The sequence below is a fragment of the Centruroides sculpturatus genome, unplaced genomic scaffold (assembly GCF_000671375.1).
Source record: "Centruroides sculpturatus isolate CEXI.00-Female unplaced genomic scaffold, Cexi_2.0 scaffold937, whole genome shotgun sequence".
Lineage (NCBI taxonomy): Eukaryota > Metazoa > Arthropoda > Arachnida > Scorpiones > Buthidae > Centruroides > Centruroides sculpturatus.
Window position 1 is genome coordinate 132,986 of NW_019385362.1, and position 17,722 is coordinate 150,707.

Consider the following 17,722-nt stretch of genomic DNA (forward strand, 5'->3'; position numbering starts at 1 on the left):
TGGGTGCTTTCGTTAATAGCGGTTGCTTTGCGTCTCCACTACAACAGGAGTGTGCTGCTGTCTGTAAGGCATTTAGGAACGATGGTGAAAGAAAGAAAGAAGGCAGCACATGCACTATCAATAGTATCATGATGGAGGAATCTAATTTTAAAATATGAGCTTTTAAAGGTAAAAGAAGGGTCCCAATTGTAAAATTAAACCATTAAATGGATTATTTGTTGAAAGAGCATTCAATGTAGCAACGAAAAAAATTAGAATGCTCGTGCGGAGAGTTACGCGGAGGTATAAAAGAACACACCCTTTATTACATTTCATGTTGAACAAGGGATTCCCGAACTGTGTTACAGAGAACCCATGCTATAAAAGCACTGTGTTATACGGGAATGTGTCCCAATTCTCAAACCGTGTTAGAGTGAATCCGTGCTATAGAAGTGCCGTGTTATACGGGGGTTACCTGTATTTAATGGAAATATAACATTACAAAGTTTCATTTTCTAAATTTTCCTTCACATGATCATAAAATTGTGTCTTCTTTTAAAATAATATATATAACCTTGTGTTAAACAATCTATAGTCACATTCTTAATAGCTTCATTCAAATATAAACATTTTATTCTTTTACATCTATATAAGAAATTATTCTCAACAAATAGCTTATGTTTTTAAATAAACAAAATATATCAAATAAAACACTGTTCACAATTTTTCTAATTAATATAGTTTTAATAGCAGACATGTTTATGATTATTATTTTGATGCCCTTACACCAAACAGGTATTACACCAAGAAAACTTATAAAACTTAGCAAAATTAATTATTATGAATAAAATAAAAATTAAATGATTTTTTTTAAAACAGTTAAAACTTTTGAGTAAAACTTTAATGTTATTTTTGACAAAGGTTCCCCAACCTTTTTCGTATATAGACCTCTTTTAATTAAAAACAATCTTTTTCGATCGACCCACCCTTCAATATATAAATGTATATGCTATAGTCTTATGTAATTTTTAAAAACATCTTCCTACACTTATTTAAGAGAAAAAAATGTGCAAAATTTTTAATATTTTAAAATAAACTTTTTATATTTGCAAAGTTATATCAACCCTCTCAAATTTTCATTGATCACTAAAGGGTCAATATTGAGCTAAGTTGTACTTCACTTTATAATTATAAATTTAAAATTTAATTTGTGCTGGAGTTTGTTAAATCTTTCTTGTAAGTTAGGGCTGTCAATAAATTATGTCTGCATTTTTCTTGGAATTTTTACTCCCCTCCCCCACTGTCCCAGTTTGTTCAAGTTTCTATAACCCCCTCCTCTCTTCAGATGTCCAACAAAACTCAATCACACTCAAAATATTTATCATTTTATGAATAATAAGATGCATAAACTGTATAAAATTTAATGATATAAAATGGACATCCATTGAAGTTCAATGCCTCCCTCTCTTCCAGTGTGGACGTCTAGACAGCCTGTAGATCAGAGTGTTAATTGCTAAGAGTTTCCTACAAATTTCAGTCAAATTATCATAAATGCCAATATAAAAGAAAATCACTTCAGAATTTAGTAGTAATTTATTTTTATGACTGATCAAAAATGTTTGAGTAAAACTAGCAAATTTGATTATATAATTATAGTACAATAGATGGATACTTTGATATCCACTGTAAAACACAAGTGACTCTGTTGTGCTGCTGAGTGGCCCCACTCAGCGATACAACAGAGTAGCTTGTCTAAAAACAGCCTTATAGTGGATATCAAAGTATGTGTATGATAAAAATTTGGAGATTTCCATACATTGGTAGCTGCATGAAGCGACTAATCCAAGATCATTAGGTGGCATCAAGAAAGCTACCAATTGGCTATGTGTATGAAGACTTGTCCTCTGTCATTGGTTGGTTGGTTTGTTGTCAACTGGAAAATATTATTGTTTATTGATACATGTATTTCCCACAGTGTTCTATTTTATTAATTAATAAACAATTATTATCCAAAGAATAAAATGCTAATAGTGGAAAAGACATGTATTTACATACTGAAGTTTGAATTTTAAATGCAATTTAATTATTTTAAACAATATAGCTACTCAAAGCTACTCAATTAGTATATAAACAGGAGTAAATTGATTAGGGCCTATTTGGATTTTAATTTGATTTATCAAATTGTTAAAGGAAAATAAAATTTAAGTCTTAAGGAAAAATATCATCCATTAATTATACACAGGTCAACACTGGTTTTGGTGCCCAGGTATTTTGAGCTGATTTCATATGAATTTGATGTCCTGAATTCAAATATGGCATTAGTTTTTGCCTAGGAGCTCTAATTTTTAAGATATAGCATTTTAGTGAAATATACGTTTCAATATCTTAAGTTACATCCATGGATCAAGTAAAAAACTAAATACGGAATTTTTATTATTATATTATGCAAATATTATTCTATACAAAGATAGAGGAAAAAGTCATCAATAAAACTAAACAGTTACACATTGAGGAAGCTTCTTTTCTGTGACTTTCATGAATGTATTTTGGAGCAATCCCTTTTTAAACTCCAGCAGTAATCTGCCATCATATGCGTATCCCATCTTCCTTGGTAGCGGTCCTCCATAGTTTTAATATCCTGGTGAAATCTTTCACCTTGTTCTTCACTGGTGTCTCCTAAATTTTCAGGAAAACGGTCTAAGTGACTGTGTAAATAGTGCACCTTAATACTCATATTACACCCAAGGAATTTGAAACTGTTAAGCATCTCGTTTACCAGTTCAACATAATTTTCAGCTTTGCGTTTGCCTAGAAAATTTCTGACAACTGCAACAAATGAAGTCCAGGCTTTTTGCTCAGCTTCATTCATCGAATTGACAAAGGCAAGATCGTTAATGAGTTGTCTTATTTGTGGGCCGTCAAATATTCCTGCTTTAATTTTTTCTATACTTAACTGAGGCATAAGAATTTTAGAAAGGCTTAGGTGGGGCATAGCACAAAAAAGGCTGGGAAACACTGATCTAGACACTGCATGGCTAGAACTTACAAACTTACCTCAACTCTAGTTGAAGCATTGAATGTCAATTTATTACCGAATGCTTACTTCATTTGGTGGATTTACCTGGAATTAACTGGACGGCAGACTAACAAAGGGGAAAATATACAGGAATCAATTCTTGCATATGTGATTTAGAACTGTACAAACTGGAATTAGAGCTGCCCATTTCATGTAGCACTGTACATTAAAAAAACACAGATCTAAAAAAGTAGAGCTGATAGAGAAAAACTGATTTCATATTTGGATTCAGCAACCCAAATATAGCTAAAATCAGTTCTAAAATCCTAGGCACCAAAAAAAAAATTTTTTTTTGTAGGCTTGTGTTATGTATATAGTTTAAGGGAGGTTATAAAAAGTATATCATTGTACATGGGGAAGGAAGGGGCTAAGACATCATCTACATGGATCTTTTTAAATCTTGTTTGTGGCATACAAATTTGTTCTTAAAAGTTTACTTAACAGTCATGTGAATAAACTATCAGATAATGCAGAACTTAAGTCATTTCTTCAATGTCAAGAGGTCCATGAACTATTATACAGTACATGGTTCATAGACTATAATTAAAGGAGATGGAATTTGCCAAAAGTAAATCATTGTATATGAGGGTGGGCTTCAAAAATGATTCAAAAACTGTACACAAAATCAATGGACAGTCCCAAACAGTTTAATTAAAAAAAAAATCAGTTATTTGAAATTCTCCAAAATATTTTTTCTACAAAAGTAATGATAAAACAAATATATTTAGGCCTATTAGAAATACACCTAAATATATTTGTTGTAGAAAAAAATTTTGGAAAGAATAGGAAGAAATAGTGATTAACTAATGAAAATTTTCCAAAATAAATGACAAATGATAAAGCAAACTATACAAGAAAAAATTGTATGCATCTCATTTTAATTTTTTTTAAAGCAATCACAATATAATGGCTGATTTTTTTAAAATAATTTTTAGTAATCTGCATAGTCTTTAACTAAAAGTTTGAAATGAAAAATGATATTTATATAATTAGGCCTATTTAATAAATATATGCATCAGAAAAATGTTAAAAAATACAAATTATTAAGAATTTGTTTTAAATGATCTATATAGGTATAGTGCATTATAACCACTAAATTCTACTTAATCCAAGCTAATTTTGTGTTGTTTTCTGTTAAATATATATGCTAAGAACAAAAAAATCATAATTACTTTTCAAAAACAAGATGAATTTGCAAAATCAATGAATACTATCCATTTTAACAAATGCATGTACCAAATATATTTTTAAAAACTTTTATACTGTGTTTATTTTAGTCCTTTTTGACTTCCATTTCTTCATATATAACCCTGCTAATCTGAACAACCCCATATAATAATTCACATCAACGAAAGTGCACTGTACATAAACACTACAAATTTCCTGCAAATTCATCAACTGGCAAATATTTCAATAATTAGTAGAAAGCACCACAATGCCCAGGTTAGCCATTGAGGGAGAATTTGAACCACTAATAATGCCCTATAATACAGGTATTGTACATGGTTTCACTCTAACATTGTTCAAGAATTAGGGATATCCTACATACAACATGGTGTTCTTACAACAGGGTTTTGTTCTAACATGATTTGAGAAATGGTGATATCCCCATAGAAAACATCAGAATTTTTAATTGCAAACACAGTCACTTGATATTTTTTTTATTCAAGCAAGCATGCATGTTGTCTCATATTTGCCTGTAGATTTTAGAATATTGAAATTTTCAGTTGTTTTGTGCCTTTCACTCAGTTTTCTTTAATAAGAACCAACTCTACGATACATATCAGATTTTATGAAATAAAGTACAAAACAACCAAGATGTTGCTGATACCTCAGATTAAGGTCAACAGAAAAGCTTAGATAATGGCAATATTTTGCCAAAAAGAAAACAACCTCATTTAATTGGCAGTAAAGAAAAAAATTAATATTAATGTGCAATACTTTTGATTATGACTTAATTATTAATTGCTTTAATATCTGTACTATAAGAATACTTTCATGCATCCCACTTTTTTCTCACACAATTGCTTAATTCATATTATTGTTATTGTAATGTCTAAAAACATCTTACAAGTGTGAATGAAGAATTTACAGCTCCATATATGAAACAAACCATATATGAAAACTTCCATGCAACAAACCATATATGAAAACTTGTAATGATATTTTCAATATCACTACAAGTTTTCATATATGGTTTGTTGCATTGTATAAAATATGCAAAGCAATTAGATATAATGTGCAAAACATATACTGTACATGCAATCGCAATATTGAAAGTATATAAGTAAAGTAAATATTTAAATTAACTTAAGTGTTATAATCAAGTATACAATAAGTAATTTCTGTGCATAGAATTCAAGCATACATCTAAAATATTGATGATGTATTGTTACTTTCAAAGAAACATTTAAAATTTAAAATACAGTAGAGCATCGATTATCTAACTCAATTGGGGACTGGGGTTGGTCGGATAACCGAAAAGTATGAAAAAATCCATTATTAGTGTAGTATACAGTAGAGCGCCGTTTATCCGAATCAATTGGGGACTGGGGTCGTTCGGATAACTTATTTTTCGGATAACCAATTATATACAAAAAAAATATATTAACTTATCCCATGTTGAAATTTTTCTCCATTGCGTGTCGCTTTGCGTTGAATTTTCGTCGTTGTTAAGCCTAACGAAGACTATTGTATCGTTAAAAATTATTTTTTTATTTTGTATAAACAAAATAAATATATTGAAAAATATAAAAACAATAAAAAATTATACTTCAGAAGTTAATTTAGTATCAAAAACGTAAAATATTTGAGTAGCCTAAGACAGCCAAAGATTGCAGTGCCAAAGCACTGGTGAAAATTTAAGTTTGCCGACTGGAATTCTTTCGGATGATTGACTTTTGGATAATCGAAGCTCTACTGTATATCGTGTGGGAAATTATTAAATGACGAGAGAATGAAAAGAAAATCGCATTTTAGTTACTTCATCGCTCGAAATTGAAAAAAGAAAACATAACTAATTATAAAATTTGAAATTATTAAGCAAATTAATAAAAAATAAATAGAATTACAGTAGAGCCTTGATTATCCGACCCCCGATTAACCGACACTTCGGTTAACCGACCGTCTTAGTCGGCACATTTCAAATGTCCGCTAGTGATGTGGCACTACAATATTTGGCTATGTCTTGGCTACTTTAATATTATTTTAACGTGTTTTAGCTGGCAACACTCATTCGACCATGAAAGAGACCCGGTATTTAAACGAGGCTTAATTTTCTAATTTTTAACGATACTATAGCGACGATTATTATTTTAAAAAATTGTTGTTAGGCTTAAAATTCAACGCGAAGTAGGTTAATAGCGATATACTAATATACTAATATACTAATTACATGGGATATAATAATATACTATACTAATAATAAATTTTTTCATACTTTTCGGTTATCCGACTTTTCAATTATCCGACCAACCCCAGTCCCCAATTGGGTCGGATAATCGAGGCTCTACTGTAAATGCAAAACTGGAATCATAATTTGAAAAAGTAACAAAAAAAATGTGTTATTCGCTTGTCTTATATAATACAGATAGATAGANTTTTTGTTTTCTTTCCCTTTAGCTCCTCCCATTTCCTCCCACACGTTGTCAACCTCCATTCCATCATTTAGGTTTATGGTTTTGCTTTTATTAATGATTTCGAAGTGCTCTTTGAATTTTCGTAGATAACTATCTTTTTATTTATGGATAATTTTTATACTTTTTTCGTTTATTGTGCATCCGAATTTCTTACAGTGATTTGTCCACGGTGATTGGTTAGAATTAAGTCTAATTTTTGCTTTATGTTTTTTAAATCTGGAACCGAATTGTCTTCCTGATTATATCCCATGTAATTAGTATATTAGTATATCGCTATTAACCTAATTCGCGTTCAATTTTTTTCAATGTTAATCCTATCAAATTTTTTTTTAAATAATAATCGTTGCTATTGTATCGTTAAAAATTAGAAAATTAAGTCTCGTTTAAATACTGGCTCCCTTTCATGGCCGATTCAGTGTTGCCAGCTAAAACACGTAAAAATAATATTAAAGTAGCCAAGACATAGCCAAATATTGTAGCACCACATCACTAGCGGACACTAGAATTTGCCGGGGGTCAGATAATCGATGCTCTACTGTATATATTTATTGATTTTGTAATAATTTAATTAATAAAACTATGTAAATAAGAGAGAATTCAATTATTTGAATAAAAATCATTTAATATTAACATCACTAGTAGTATCAAATGATATCATTTGCAATTGCATGGCTTGTTTTCATTTATTTACCAATAAATTTTAAAATTATAATAAAATACTTTATTATAACCTAATTAAGTATACCTCTCATTACTAATATAATCACAAAAAAAAATTCAGATTCAAAAATCAATGAATGATGTAAAAATATGACTATGAAAATAATAGCAATAATAATTCTGTACAATACATTTATAATATAATTTTGATGAAAATAAACTTTACTTTTCTTTAAAAATAATCTTAAAAATTACTACATTTAATGTTGTCAACCATAACTTATAGTAAAAAGTAAATATGACAGATAATATTCTTTAATGTTATGTCTACTTCTGTAAATTTTTATATTTAACTGACACCATTTTTTTAAGAATAAATTATATCTGAAATTTTGATATTGTAGTTAATCTCTATAATACTACACTACCATTATAGCACAGTAACAAAGATAAAATAACATGAGAAAATGAATTTAAATTAGCAATAGAGTCATGCCGGTCATTTAACTCCTTTCACAGGAAAATTTTTTGAACTGAAATAACTTGACTTCCAGTGCAAAGCATAAGTTCATATATAGTTAAATGAGACCTCCTGCTCCTAAGCTCTCCATATCTGGTCTCAGTTTTCATCTATCTAACACCATTCTTAAGACTAAGGAAGGACAGACAAACAAACAACAGTGGAAATTTACAGGTCTACAATTTTTTTTAAATTGGAGCCCAATTAGAACAAGATATCAAATAAATAATAATGTAGAGAGACATGATTACATCCAAAAATCTATAGAATTGCATATATTTGGTCTGTCTTACATGGCACTTGCATACATGAGTTACATAGATTTAAATACTGTACTACCCATTATGAACAAGCCTAATTGAAAAGAGGATTGAATAATAGCATTAACCCAGGGGTTAAACAAAGTACAGTACTTATAAATAAAGATAAATATAAAAAGAAAATCAAAATATAAATAACCATTTATGACCTTATTTATATTTAAAGTACTTTATTTAACTCCTGTTTTATTGTTTTGTAATTTACTTTAATTTCATTTTTCTTTACTATATTTCTAAGAATGCGACAACTAACATGTATTTAAATAATTCCATTTTATTTAAATTTAGCATTCTAATCGAAATTATTTATAACAAAAATGCTTTCTATTCTTCATTATATATAACAATCCATTTTTAAATGAGGATAAAAGAATTTTGGATCTCTTCATGACACACTGAATTTGGAACAATTAATTAAAAGATTAGAATTATTTTCCTTCAATAGCTGATCAATGTAATAATAATTAAACTCTTATACCTATATTGAAAAAATTTTCAAAGTCAGTGTTTTTTTATTGATGGTCCATTGCCATCTTGCTATTTTTATTAGCATTACAACACTATTCTTTTATAATCATCATGATTTTCATATTTTTTCTGCTAAATTGTTGAAACTATTGATCATCTTTTAATTTCAATCTAAAACTACAAATATGTAATCAACTACATTAATAAAGTTGAATGAGCCAACAAAGTTAACATAATGAAAAAACAATATATTTTTAGCATTTTTCCCAAAAGTTAACCACTGTTAGAGATGAAAGACAAAAGACTTAAAATAGTTAAAAACATTTTTCACTACTAATTCAGTGTTCTTTCTTTCCATGAAAAAATGAAATACATTTGATACAAGAGGACTGTCATGTAAACACTGCACAAAGTGTCCATAATTCTGATTGGAAAGTGCTTCCTATTTTGCATTTTTTTAAAATAATAATACAAGAACAGTGCATAAATAAAACAGTTTTTTCTGTATGTATGACTTGACCTTGATCTGGCATAGCACTAGGCCACCAATATTAATCAAGTAGGATATGTTTCATGATAATAATACCCATTAAGCCACTCTGGTTGCCATCCGAATATTGTAATAGATTCCTTGATTATTTAGTTGAACTTAATTTAAAAATAAATTGTAAGCATTTCAGCAAATTATTATACTTCTGTTCCATTTATATTTGAAATAATATACTTTTCAATAAATTATTGGACAATTTACAAACAAATATAAACATCTAACAACCAAATTTTCAGATTAAAGCCAAAAATTGCCAGATTATATTGAGCTGTATTATTATTACTATTAATAATTAAATGTTAAGTAATTTAGCTGAAGGTAGATAGGTGTTAGGTACCATATCTTGATAAATTTAATAATTATAATTAAATTAATATTCTAATAATTAATCTAAAAGGTTCAGGAAGAAAAAAATCAGCCTGACGCAGGACTAGAATTCTTAAGTACTTCATACTGTGCATTTGCATTGCCAGTTATGCTACCCAGACCTCTATCTGATATCTTTGCTTCCAGAACTATTAATTTAGATATAACCATACTGGTTACTCAAAGCACCAACTAAAAACGACTCAGAACCATGGCTTATATCTCTCAATATGGCATTCAGGTAACTAATGCTTTACCCTAGCAGTGAGAGTTGTAAGCCATGGGTGCTGAGTCATTCCCAGGCAGAATTATTGGGTAATAGATTAACTGAATTATTGTTTGAACAGTGTCTGATATTCATCAAGAAGCTGAAGCTATCCTAATGAAGCCCGACAATATTCCTTCATGGTAAATTTAAACGACTGACTATCTGAAATAAGCATTTAATATGGATAATAATATGGATTATCATCCATAGTAAATGCTTATTTCAGATGGAGCCAGAAACACAAGGTAATATTTGTTCATTTATGTTTTAAGCAGGGCTGTGGAGTCGGAGTCATGAAGTTTTCATGTTGGAGTCAGAGTAGTCAAAATATCTGCCAACTGACTCCTTTTTAATTACCAACTTGTTATGTATATAAAACGGAAAAGTATTTGAATCGTGTCAAATTTGACCCTCCAAGTTGTTTTTTTGCAAATCTACACGTTTGGAGACCTCCCAAACTCCTCAAAAAAGTCAATAAAGGAAAAAAATTTGTGCGAGGTGTAAGTGTCTAATTTGTTTAATTTCTTTATTTTCTGTTCTGAGATATTAAACAATATCTCAGAATGGGTAAAGTTTAAGAACGAAATGTAGCACTGTAGCTTGCGTATAAAGGGGCATTAATACTATTAAATTTTGGTTCTTAAAGGTTGATAGGATGAAGACATAAAAGGGGCCATGTGTCACATCTCTTAATGAATATTTTACTCGTTATTAGCGTTCAAAATTTAAAATAATAAAGTAAAACTCGTCTCTACCCTCAAAGTAAGCTTTTTTGCCATTTTATAATAGTATAGTAAAACCCATTAAGATGTTCTTGCCTAAGATGTTAGAATGTATACTGGGACACGATTTAGTTCAACCACTTAATGCTTAATAACTCCTGTGTTAAACCATCCGACTCCGATTCTGACCACAGAAATTATTAGGCTTCAAACAGGGTGAAAAAATCATGCCCCCCACACAGTCTAACATCCACACATATACAAAAAAAAAAAGCCTCGAATCTTTTGCATATCTCAAAATTTCAAGGTGTCCTGAGTACAAAAATATAAAAGTTTGGGAGAGGTCATTTTTTGACCAAGCGCTACACTTTTCCTCTGTTATACATTAGGTTGGGGAAAAAGAAATCCATTATTTTGTCACTAGATGGCTGTAGTGATACATATCTCATAAAATATTGATAACACAAGTTCAGACTTGTGCTTATTGGAAAAGTGACATTCTGTACTAAAAAAAATTCTTTTACAGTTTTTTGATTGGTCAATTCAGTTGTGAGTTATAGGGTGTAAAAGATGGAAGTTAACAAAGAGAAAATTAGGTATGTTTTACAATTTTGCTTCAATAAAGGCGAAAATGCAAGCCAGGCAGCTGAAATTGTGAATGGTGTTTATGGTCCTGATACTGTCACAGCCAATTATGTGCAATTTTGGTTTCGTCAGTTCCGTTCTGGTAATTTCGATGTTAAAGATGCACCTCGCACAGGTAGGCCCGTTGTCGAAAATGTCAATAAAATCATGGAAATGATAGAAGTAGACTGGCACGTTAGCACTCGTAGCATTGCCCAGGAGCTAAAGATTGACCATAAAACAGTTCTAAACCATCTGAATAAAGCTGGATTCAAAAAGAAGCTTGATGTTTGGGTGCCACATGAATTGACGGAAGAAAACATTATGGATCGAATTTCCATCTGCGAAGCCTTGGCCAAACGGAACGAAATCGACCCATTTCTTAAACGGATGGTGACTGGGGATGAGAAATGGGTTACATATGGCAATATTGTGCGATAACGATCGTGGTCAGTGTGGTGAAGCGGCTCAAACGGTGGCTAAACCAGGACTAACAGCCAGGAAGGTTTTGCTGTGCATTTGGCGGGACTGGAAAGGAATCATCTACTATGAGCTGCTTCCATATGGCCAAACACTAAATTCGGACCTCTACTGTCAACAATTGGACCGTTTGAAGCTAGCGATTGATCAGAAGCAGCCAGAATTGGCTAACAGAAGAGGTGTTGTACTTCATCACAACAACGCCAGGCCACACACATCTATAGTGACTCGCCAGAAATTCCAGGAGCTTGGTTGGGAAGTTTTGATGCATCCACCTTATAGTCCAGACCTGGCACCAAGCGATTACCATCTTTTTTTATCATTACAAAATTTCCTTGGTGATAAGAAATTGGCATCAAGAGAGGATTGCGAAAATCACTTAGTCAAGTTTTTCGCCAATAGGGACCAGGGCTTCTACGAGAGAGGAATTATGAAGTTACCTTTAAAATGGCAAGAAATTATAAAACAAAATGGTGCATATTTGATCCAAGTCGAACAATCGGAACCATGTTAAATAAAGACTTGAAATGAACGTAAAAATAATGGATTTCTTTTTCCCCAACCTAATATAACAGCCGGAACAAGTAAAAATTATTGAATACATATTTATATAGGCCTATTACTTAGAGTATTACTTAGAGAAGTCTTTTAGCTTTGAAATAAAACTATATTCCAAAGCTAAAAGACATTCTATCTTTATTAGAACTCTATTTATTGAATCTTTTATTCTGAGGTCATGTGATGACATCAGAATTTCCGGGTCTCTTTCAGTAACAAGTCCGCCCCTGGTCGGAGTCAGATGGTAAGGAAAAGTCGGAGTGGATAGATTTTTATGCGACTCCCCAGCCTTGGTTTTAAGCATAATATTAAATATGATTATGTACTATACAAATGTCATTGATAACTTTTTTAATATATTCATGGATGGAATTGTTATAAAGTTATTTTTGATTAAAAATTGCTCAAATATTAAATCAGATTTCTTGAAATTGCTCTTTCAAGGAAAATCGATCACTGCCTAAAAATCAAAATGATGGCAATCTATTCTCTTCTAATAAATGGCTGTTGGATAACTGATTATCAATCAAGAAATTAATAAATAAAATATGAAGGAAAATTATCTTGAAAATTGGGATTTAGTTCCAAGCAAAACTTAGTTTTTATCAGGAAGTGTCAAGTCACAAGTAAATGAATTATGTTGAATATTCCACTTATATATTCAATTCGTTCTAATTATAATCAATAGAAAAACTTCTTGAAATATATTATTCTTGATATAATTTATCATTTAACTTATAAAATTCACATCACAAAGTTAGGGAAGAATATAATGTGCTTTCAAAGTGAATTTTAAAAGAAAAATTTTTATCAAACACTTTTGAAATAAAGGCACAATTACTTAAGGTATTTGAATTTCATGCAATTGTATTTTCTAACCACTGTTAGAATGTTAAATGTACACATCTATAATATAAACATCTATAAACTCGAATTTTAGATTAAAGCCAAACGATTGCCAGATTAACATTGGGCTACTAATTACTAATTAAATTTCAAGTAATTTGGTCTAGAGGTAGGCATTAAGAACCATCTCTTGATAAATTTAATAATTAATTAAGAAGGTTTTGGAAGAAAAGAATTGCTTCAAAGCAGGATTCAAACCCACAACTCCCACTTGTCATGCAGATGCATTGCCAGTTACAGAACTCACTGCTTTCTGATCTTTACTTCAAAACTATTAATTTAGATAAACTCATACTAGTTACTCACATTAAATGTACTGTACTATTTGCATAACTATTGTATCTGAAGAAAACTATTCTAAAACTTTTGAAGTTTATTATTATTATTATTAAACACTAAAGTTAATAAAACTTTTGTGACCAAAACATTTGGTAAAATTTGAATTTTATTGTTTTGCTGTAATGCATCTTTAATGAATTATCTGTCAATATCATAAATTGCTGCTTATATATATAATTATGCAAAAAAGTTTTATTTAACCATTCACATTCCTCAGGCACTACTATGGTAATATTGATAGCACACATCATAAGTCCATTTTTGCTGCTAAAATGACATTCAACTATCTTAAATCTGTCTTACATTCTTTTTAGGTTGAGTGTGTACAATACAAATCAACCTGCAATTGCAGTTAGACGCTTCAAATCAATTGCAGTTAGACGCTTATCGCTATTCCATTTAATAATGTCCTTCCTGCTTCGTTCGTAGTTTCGTAATTAAATTATCTTCGAACCACCGGCAAACTTTATTATCGATCGTATTATTTTTTATTACGTTTCTGTGATATGCTAAATAAAACTTATTTGGAAATTATTTTTAATTATTTTGATATTAGTTGTCGGTTATTCACCACGCCCAAAAAGTAAAAAAAATAACATCTCGATACGGATGTCGCCTTCCTCTAATAAAATGAGAAATTTTTTAATCTTTTCACGCATTTTATTTTACTGAATTATTGTTTGTTAAATATTTTTTATTATTATTTTCACGCATTTATTACAAATATAGAAATAATTACGAACGGAAGTATATTTGCCTATTTTGTAGAAATAAGTCAAACATGGCGTGTTGTTTAAGCGATGAAGAGAGGGAACAGAGACGAATTAATCAGGAAATCGAAAAACAATTGAAAAGAGATAAAAAAGATTCACGTAGAGAACTTAAATTACTTTTACTGGGAACAGGTGAATCTGGAAAGAGTACCTTCATTAGACAGATGAAAATTATTCATGGATCTGGTTATTCTGATGAAGATAAAAGAGGATTTATTAAACTTGTATACCAAAATATATTCATGGCCATGCAAAGCATGATAAAAGCAATGGATTTGTTACAAATACAATACAAAAATGAAAAAAATACAGAACATGCGGAATTGGTTAGGTCAGTTGACTATGAAACAGTAACAACATTCAGTAATCAGTATGTAGAAGCAATTAAATCATTATGGGCAGATCCTGGCATTCTAGAATGTTATGATAGACGAAGAGAATATCAATTAACAGATTCAGCTAAATACTATTTAAATGATCTTGATAGAATATCTACCTCTGATTATTTGCCAACTCAACAAGATATTTTACGTGTTAGAGTTCCAACAACTGGGATAATTGAATATCCATTTGATTTGGATTCCATTATATTCAGAATGGTTGATGTTGGTGGTCAAAGGTCTGAAAGAAGAAAATGGATACACTGTTTTGAAAATGTTACATCTATAATTTTTCTTGTTGCCTTAAGTGAATATGATCAAATTTTGTTTGAATCTGATAATGAGAATAGAATGGAAGAAAGCAAAGCATTATTCAAAACCATTATTACTTATCCCTGGTTTCAAAATTCTTCTGTCATTCTTTTCTTGAATAAGAAAAATTTATTAAAAGAGAAGATCATGCATTCACATTTAGTTGATTATTTTCCAGAATTTGATGGTCCAAAACAAGATCATATTGCAGCACGTGAATTCATACTTAAGATGTATTTGGTTCAGAATCCAGCTGAAGATCGGATGATATATCCACATTTTACGTGTGCCACAGATACTGAAAATATCCGGTTTGTGTTTGCAGCAGTAAAAGACACTATTCTGCAGTCAAATTTAAGGGAGTATAATCTTGTGTAGTTGTCCAGTGACTTAAAAAAAATATATTGCTGCCATAGGAATATGAAAAATATATATATTATGAACTTTGATGTTAGCAAAGTTTCATTGAATCTTAATGTAGCCAAAGAGTGAGGCTGAAGAAAATGAAAAGCAAAAGTTATAAATTTGCTTGATCCATCTGGCAGCAGCATTTTGCAGATCACATCTCTTTTAAATGCTTCCAAGCATAGTGCCTCAGAAATGCAGGTGTTGTCAAACTTTTTATGTATGAAACATTTTCATGTTGGATTTAGAGAACCAAACAAGTGCCAAATTACATACAAGAACATATAGAAGAACCAAAAGTTTAGTTTAAAAAATTAACAACAACAAAATTGAATTTGCTGAAATTATATTCAAGAAACAATTCCGCCCAATGAGACGTTGTATTCAAACTTACTATAGGTGCTGATTTGACAATTAAGAACTATTTTTATTTAGATTTTACTAGTGGGCACATGGCACAATTGTGCCATTGTCTGATATTTCTTATAGTCTGTATTCTAAAAAGATGACAAAAATTTTTTATTAACATGAGAAAAGAAATCATTATCATTTTGAATACGTACAATGTGGATTACATCATTTCATTATGGTTCTATATTGATGATATTGTTAAGAAGCTCTGATTAGTTTACTTTTTGAGACAGTTTTATATATATATATATATTTTATTACTACGATAGCAAAAACACCGTCAGCTTAATGAATCAAAAATTTCATCCTAAAGCATATATTTAAAAAGTAATTATAATTAATAATAAGAAAAGTAAAAGAAATACGAAGTATGTAAATTTATTAATAACATGTATATAAAATGTATGATAACCTATCTACAGCCATATATGATTTATAATAAGATAATTTTTAACTGTAAACCTATTTGATAAATTTTTAAAAATTTACTAACTCTTTATAACTCATTCAATAGAAATCTGTTTTAAAAAACTATCATGATAAAGTTGCACTTTATAAAAAAGATCAATTACCACAGATGCTTGATTAGACCTACAGGTTAAATTATCCCATAAACTCAAGTAAATCCACAACCCAATTTCATTAAAATAAATCCACATATGGATTTATTTGCATCATATTTGTTACACTTCAGATTAAATTAATATAAACAATCTATTCAAAACCGTAATTGTGTAAATGATTGTGTTACATTTCTTGTCTGTGTTAATTTTGAAATTACTGTTTGATTTTTGTTTAAAGACCTCTGTGGACATTCATACAAATACTAATTTTGAAAAAATAAACCTACAAATTTGAATACATCCACATCCCAAACAGGTTTAAACAAATAGACCCACTCTGGATCTATTTGAGTTCGTATAGTATGTTAAAACAGTACTTCATTCTATGTTAAAAAACTCCTAATCATACACAATCTATAAGAACTGTTAATATAAATGTTTTTGCTTAACATATTTGCATATATTTGAATATACAGCAAAACTCTAAGCAGAAACATTTTTATTAAGAAGAATGTTTTCTAGGAATAAATATAGCAAATTTCATAAGTTAATTATGAAATATCTTCTGATTCATGCTGGCAAAAGGTTGAAACCAATCTTAAACATATAGACAGTTTCTATAACCTAAAATATTTAATATCAGTGTTTTTATTTCTGTTAACAATCAAATTTTTAAAAATTTCTTTAATTTGGATTAGCTAATGTAATATAGTTAGTTAGTTAATATAATTTTAAATCTTTTAGGCCTATTTTCAATGAAATAAAGTAAAAGGTCCATTAATTTTGTGGGTTATTTAGTCAGCATTTATGTAAATATTTATTATCTTTTATGTATTCACTAAGTACTGAATGAATATTCAGTACTTACAAATTTTTTCAAGTCATAGCAACATAGCAATAGAATATTTGTGTAATCTGAATAGTAAGGATTGAATTAAAATCATTTATTATATAAAAGTACAATTTTAATTTTAAAATAAAACTATTTAAAATCCAATTGTAACAAACTGCATTTAAAGAAAAAAAAAACAACATTTCCTAAAAAACATATTCATAAGCATTTCACAAACAGATATTTAATTTTGCTCTGTTTTTTTTTTAATATCACAAAACTTCTCATATATTGTATAATTTCCTACTCAAAAATCTTATCTTAGATCAGCATTTAAATTGCATTTTGATAAATTCCAAATTGCATTGCATACTGTGTTAATATTTGTGCCAATAAATGTTAGATTTCCTATTATATCCTGATTCATATGTTCAAAGCAATACATAACATGTAAATCAGCTGACCAAACAAGGAACTCACCTCTATTGGCCAATTTTTTCCAATTCACTTTCCTCAGATTCTCTCATTTTATTTATTTTTCCTAATGCGTGTCTATGTAAATATATTACCCG

The 17,722-nt window shown here is 29.6% G+C and overlaps 3 protein-coding genes across 5 annotated transcripts in view; 2 read left to right on the forward strand and 1 right to left on the reverse strand.

The window, feature by feature from the left end:
- The window catches only part of LOC111638112 (putative RNA-binding protein Luc7-like 2), a 75,686-nt gene that overhangs the window by 56,719 nt on the left and 1,245 nt on the right, over positions 1-17,722 (reverse strand). The window lies entirely within an intron of this gene.
- On the forward strand, positions 10,970-12,214 carry LOC111638113 (histone-lysine N-methyltransferase SETMAR-like). Its single transcript, XM_023383760.1, has one exon. It carries the CDS (start codon positions 11,138-11,140, stop codon positions 11,630-11,632), a length of 495 nt encoding a protein of 164 aa, XP_023239528.1. The 5' UTR covers positions 10,970-11,137; the 3' UTR covers positions 11,633-12,214.
- Positions 13,834-15,906, forward strand: LOC111638111 (guanine nucleotide-binding protein G(q) subunit alpha-like). Of its 2 annotated transcripts, none has more exons than XM_023383755.1 (2): positions 13,834-13,952; positions 14,243-15,906. In XM_023383755.1, the coding sequence occupies exon 2, from the start codon at positions 14,256-14,258 to the stop codon at positions 15,315-15,317; it is 1,062 nt and encodes a 353-aa protein (XP_023239523.1). In that variant the 5' UTR covers positions 13,834-13,952; positions 14,243-14,255; the 3' UTR covers positions 15,318-15,906. The 2 variants fall into 2 exon arrangements, with proteins under 2 accessions (XP_023239523.1, XP_023239524.1); XM_023383756.1 differs by having other exon boundaries at positions 13,850-14,152.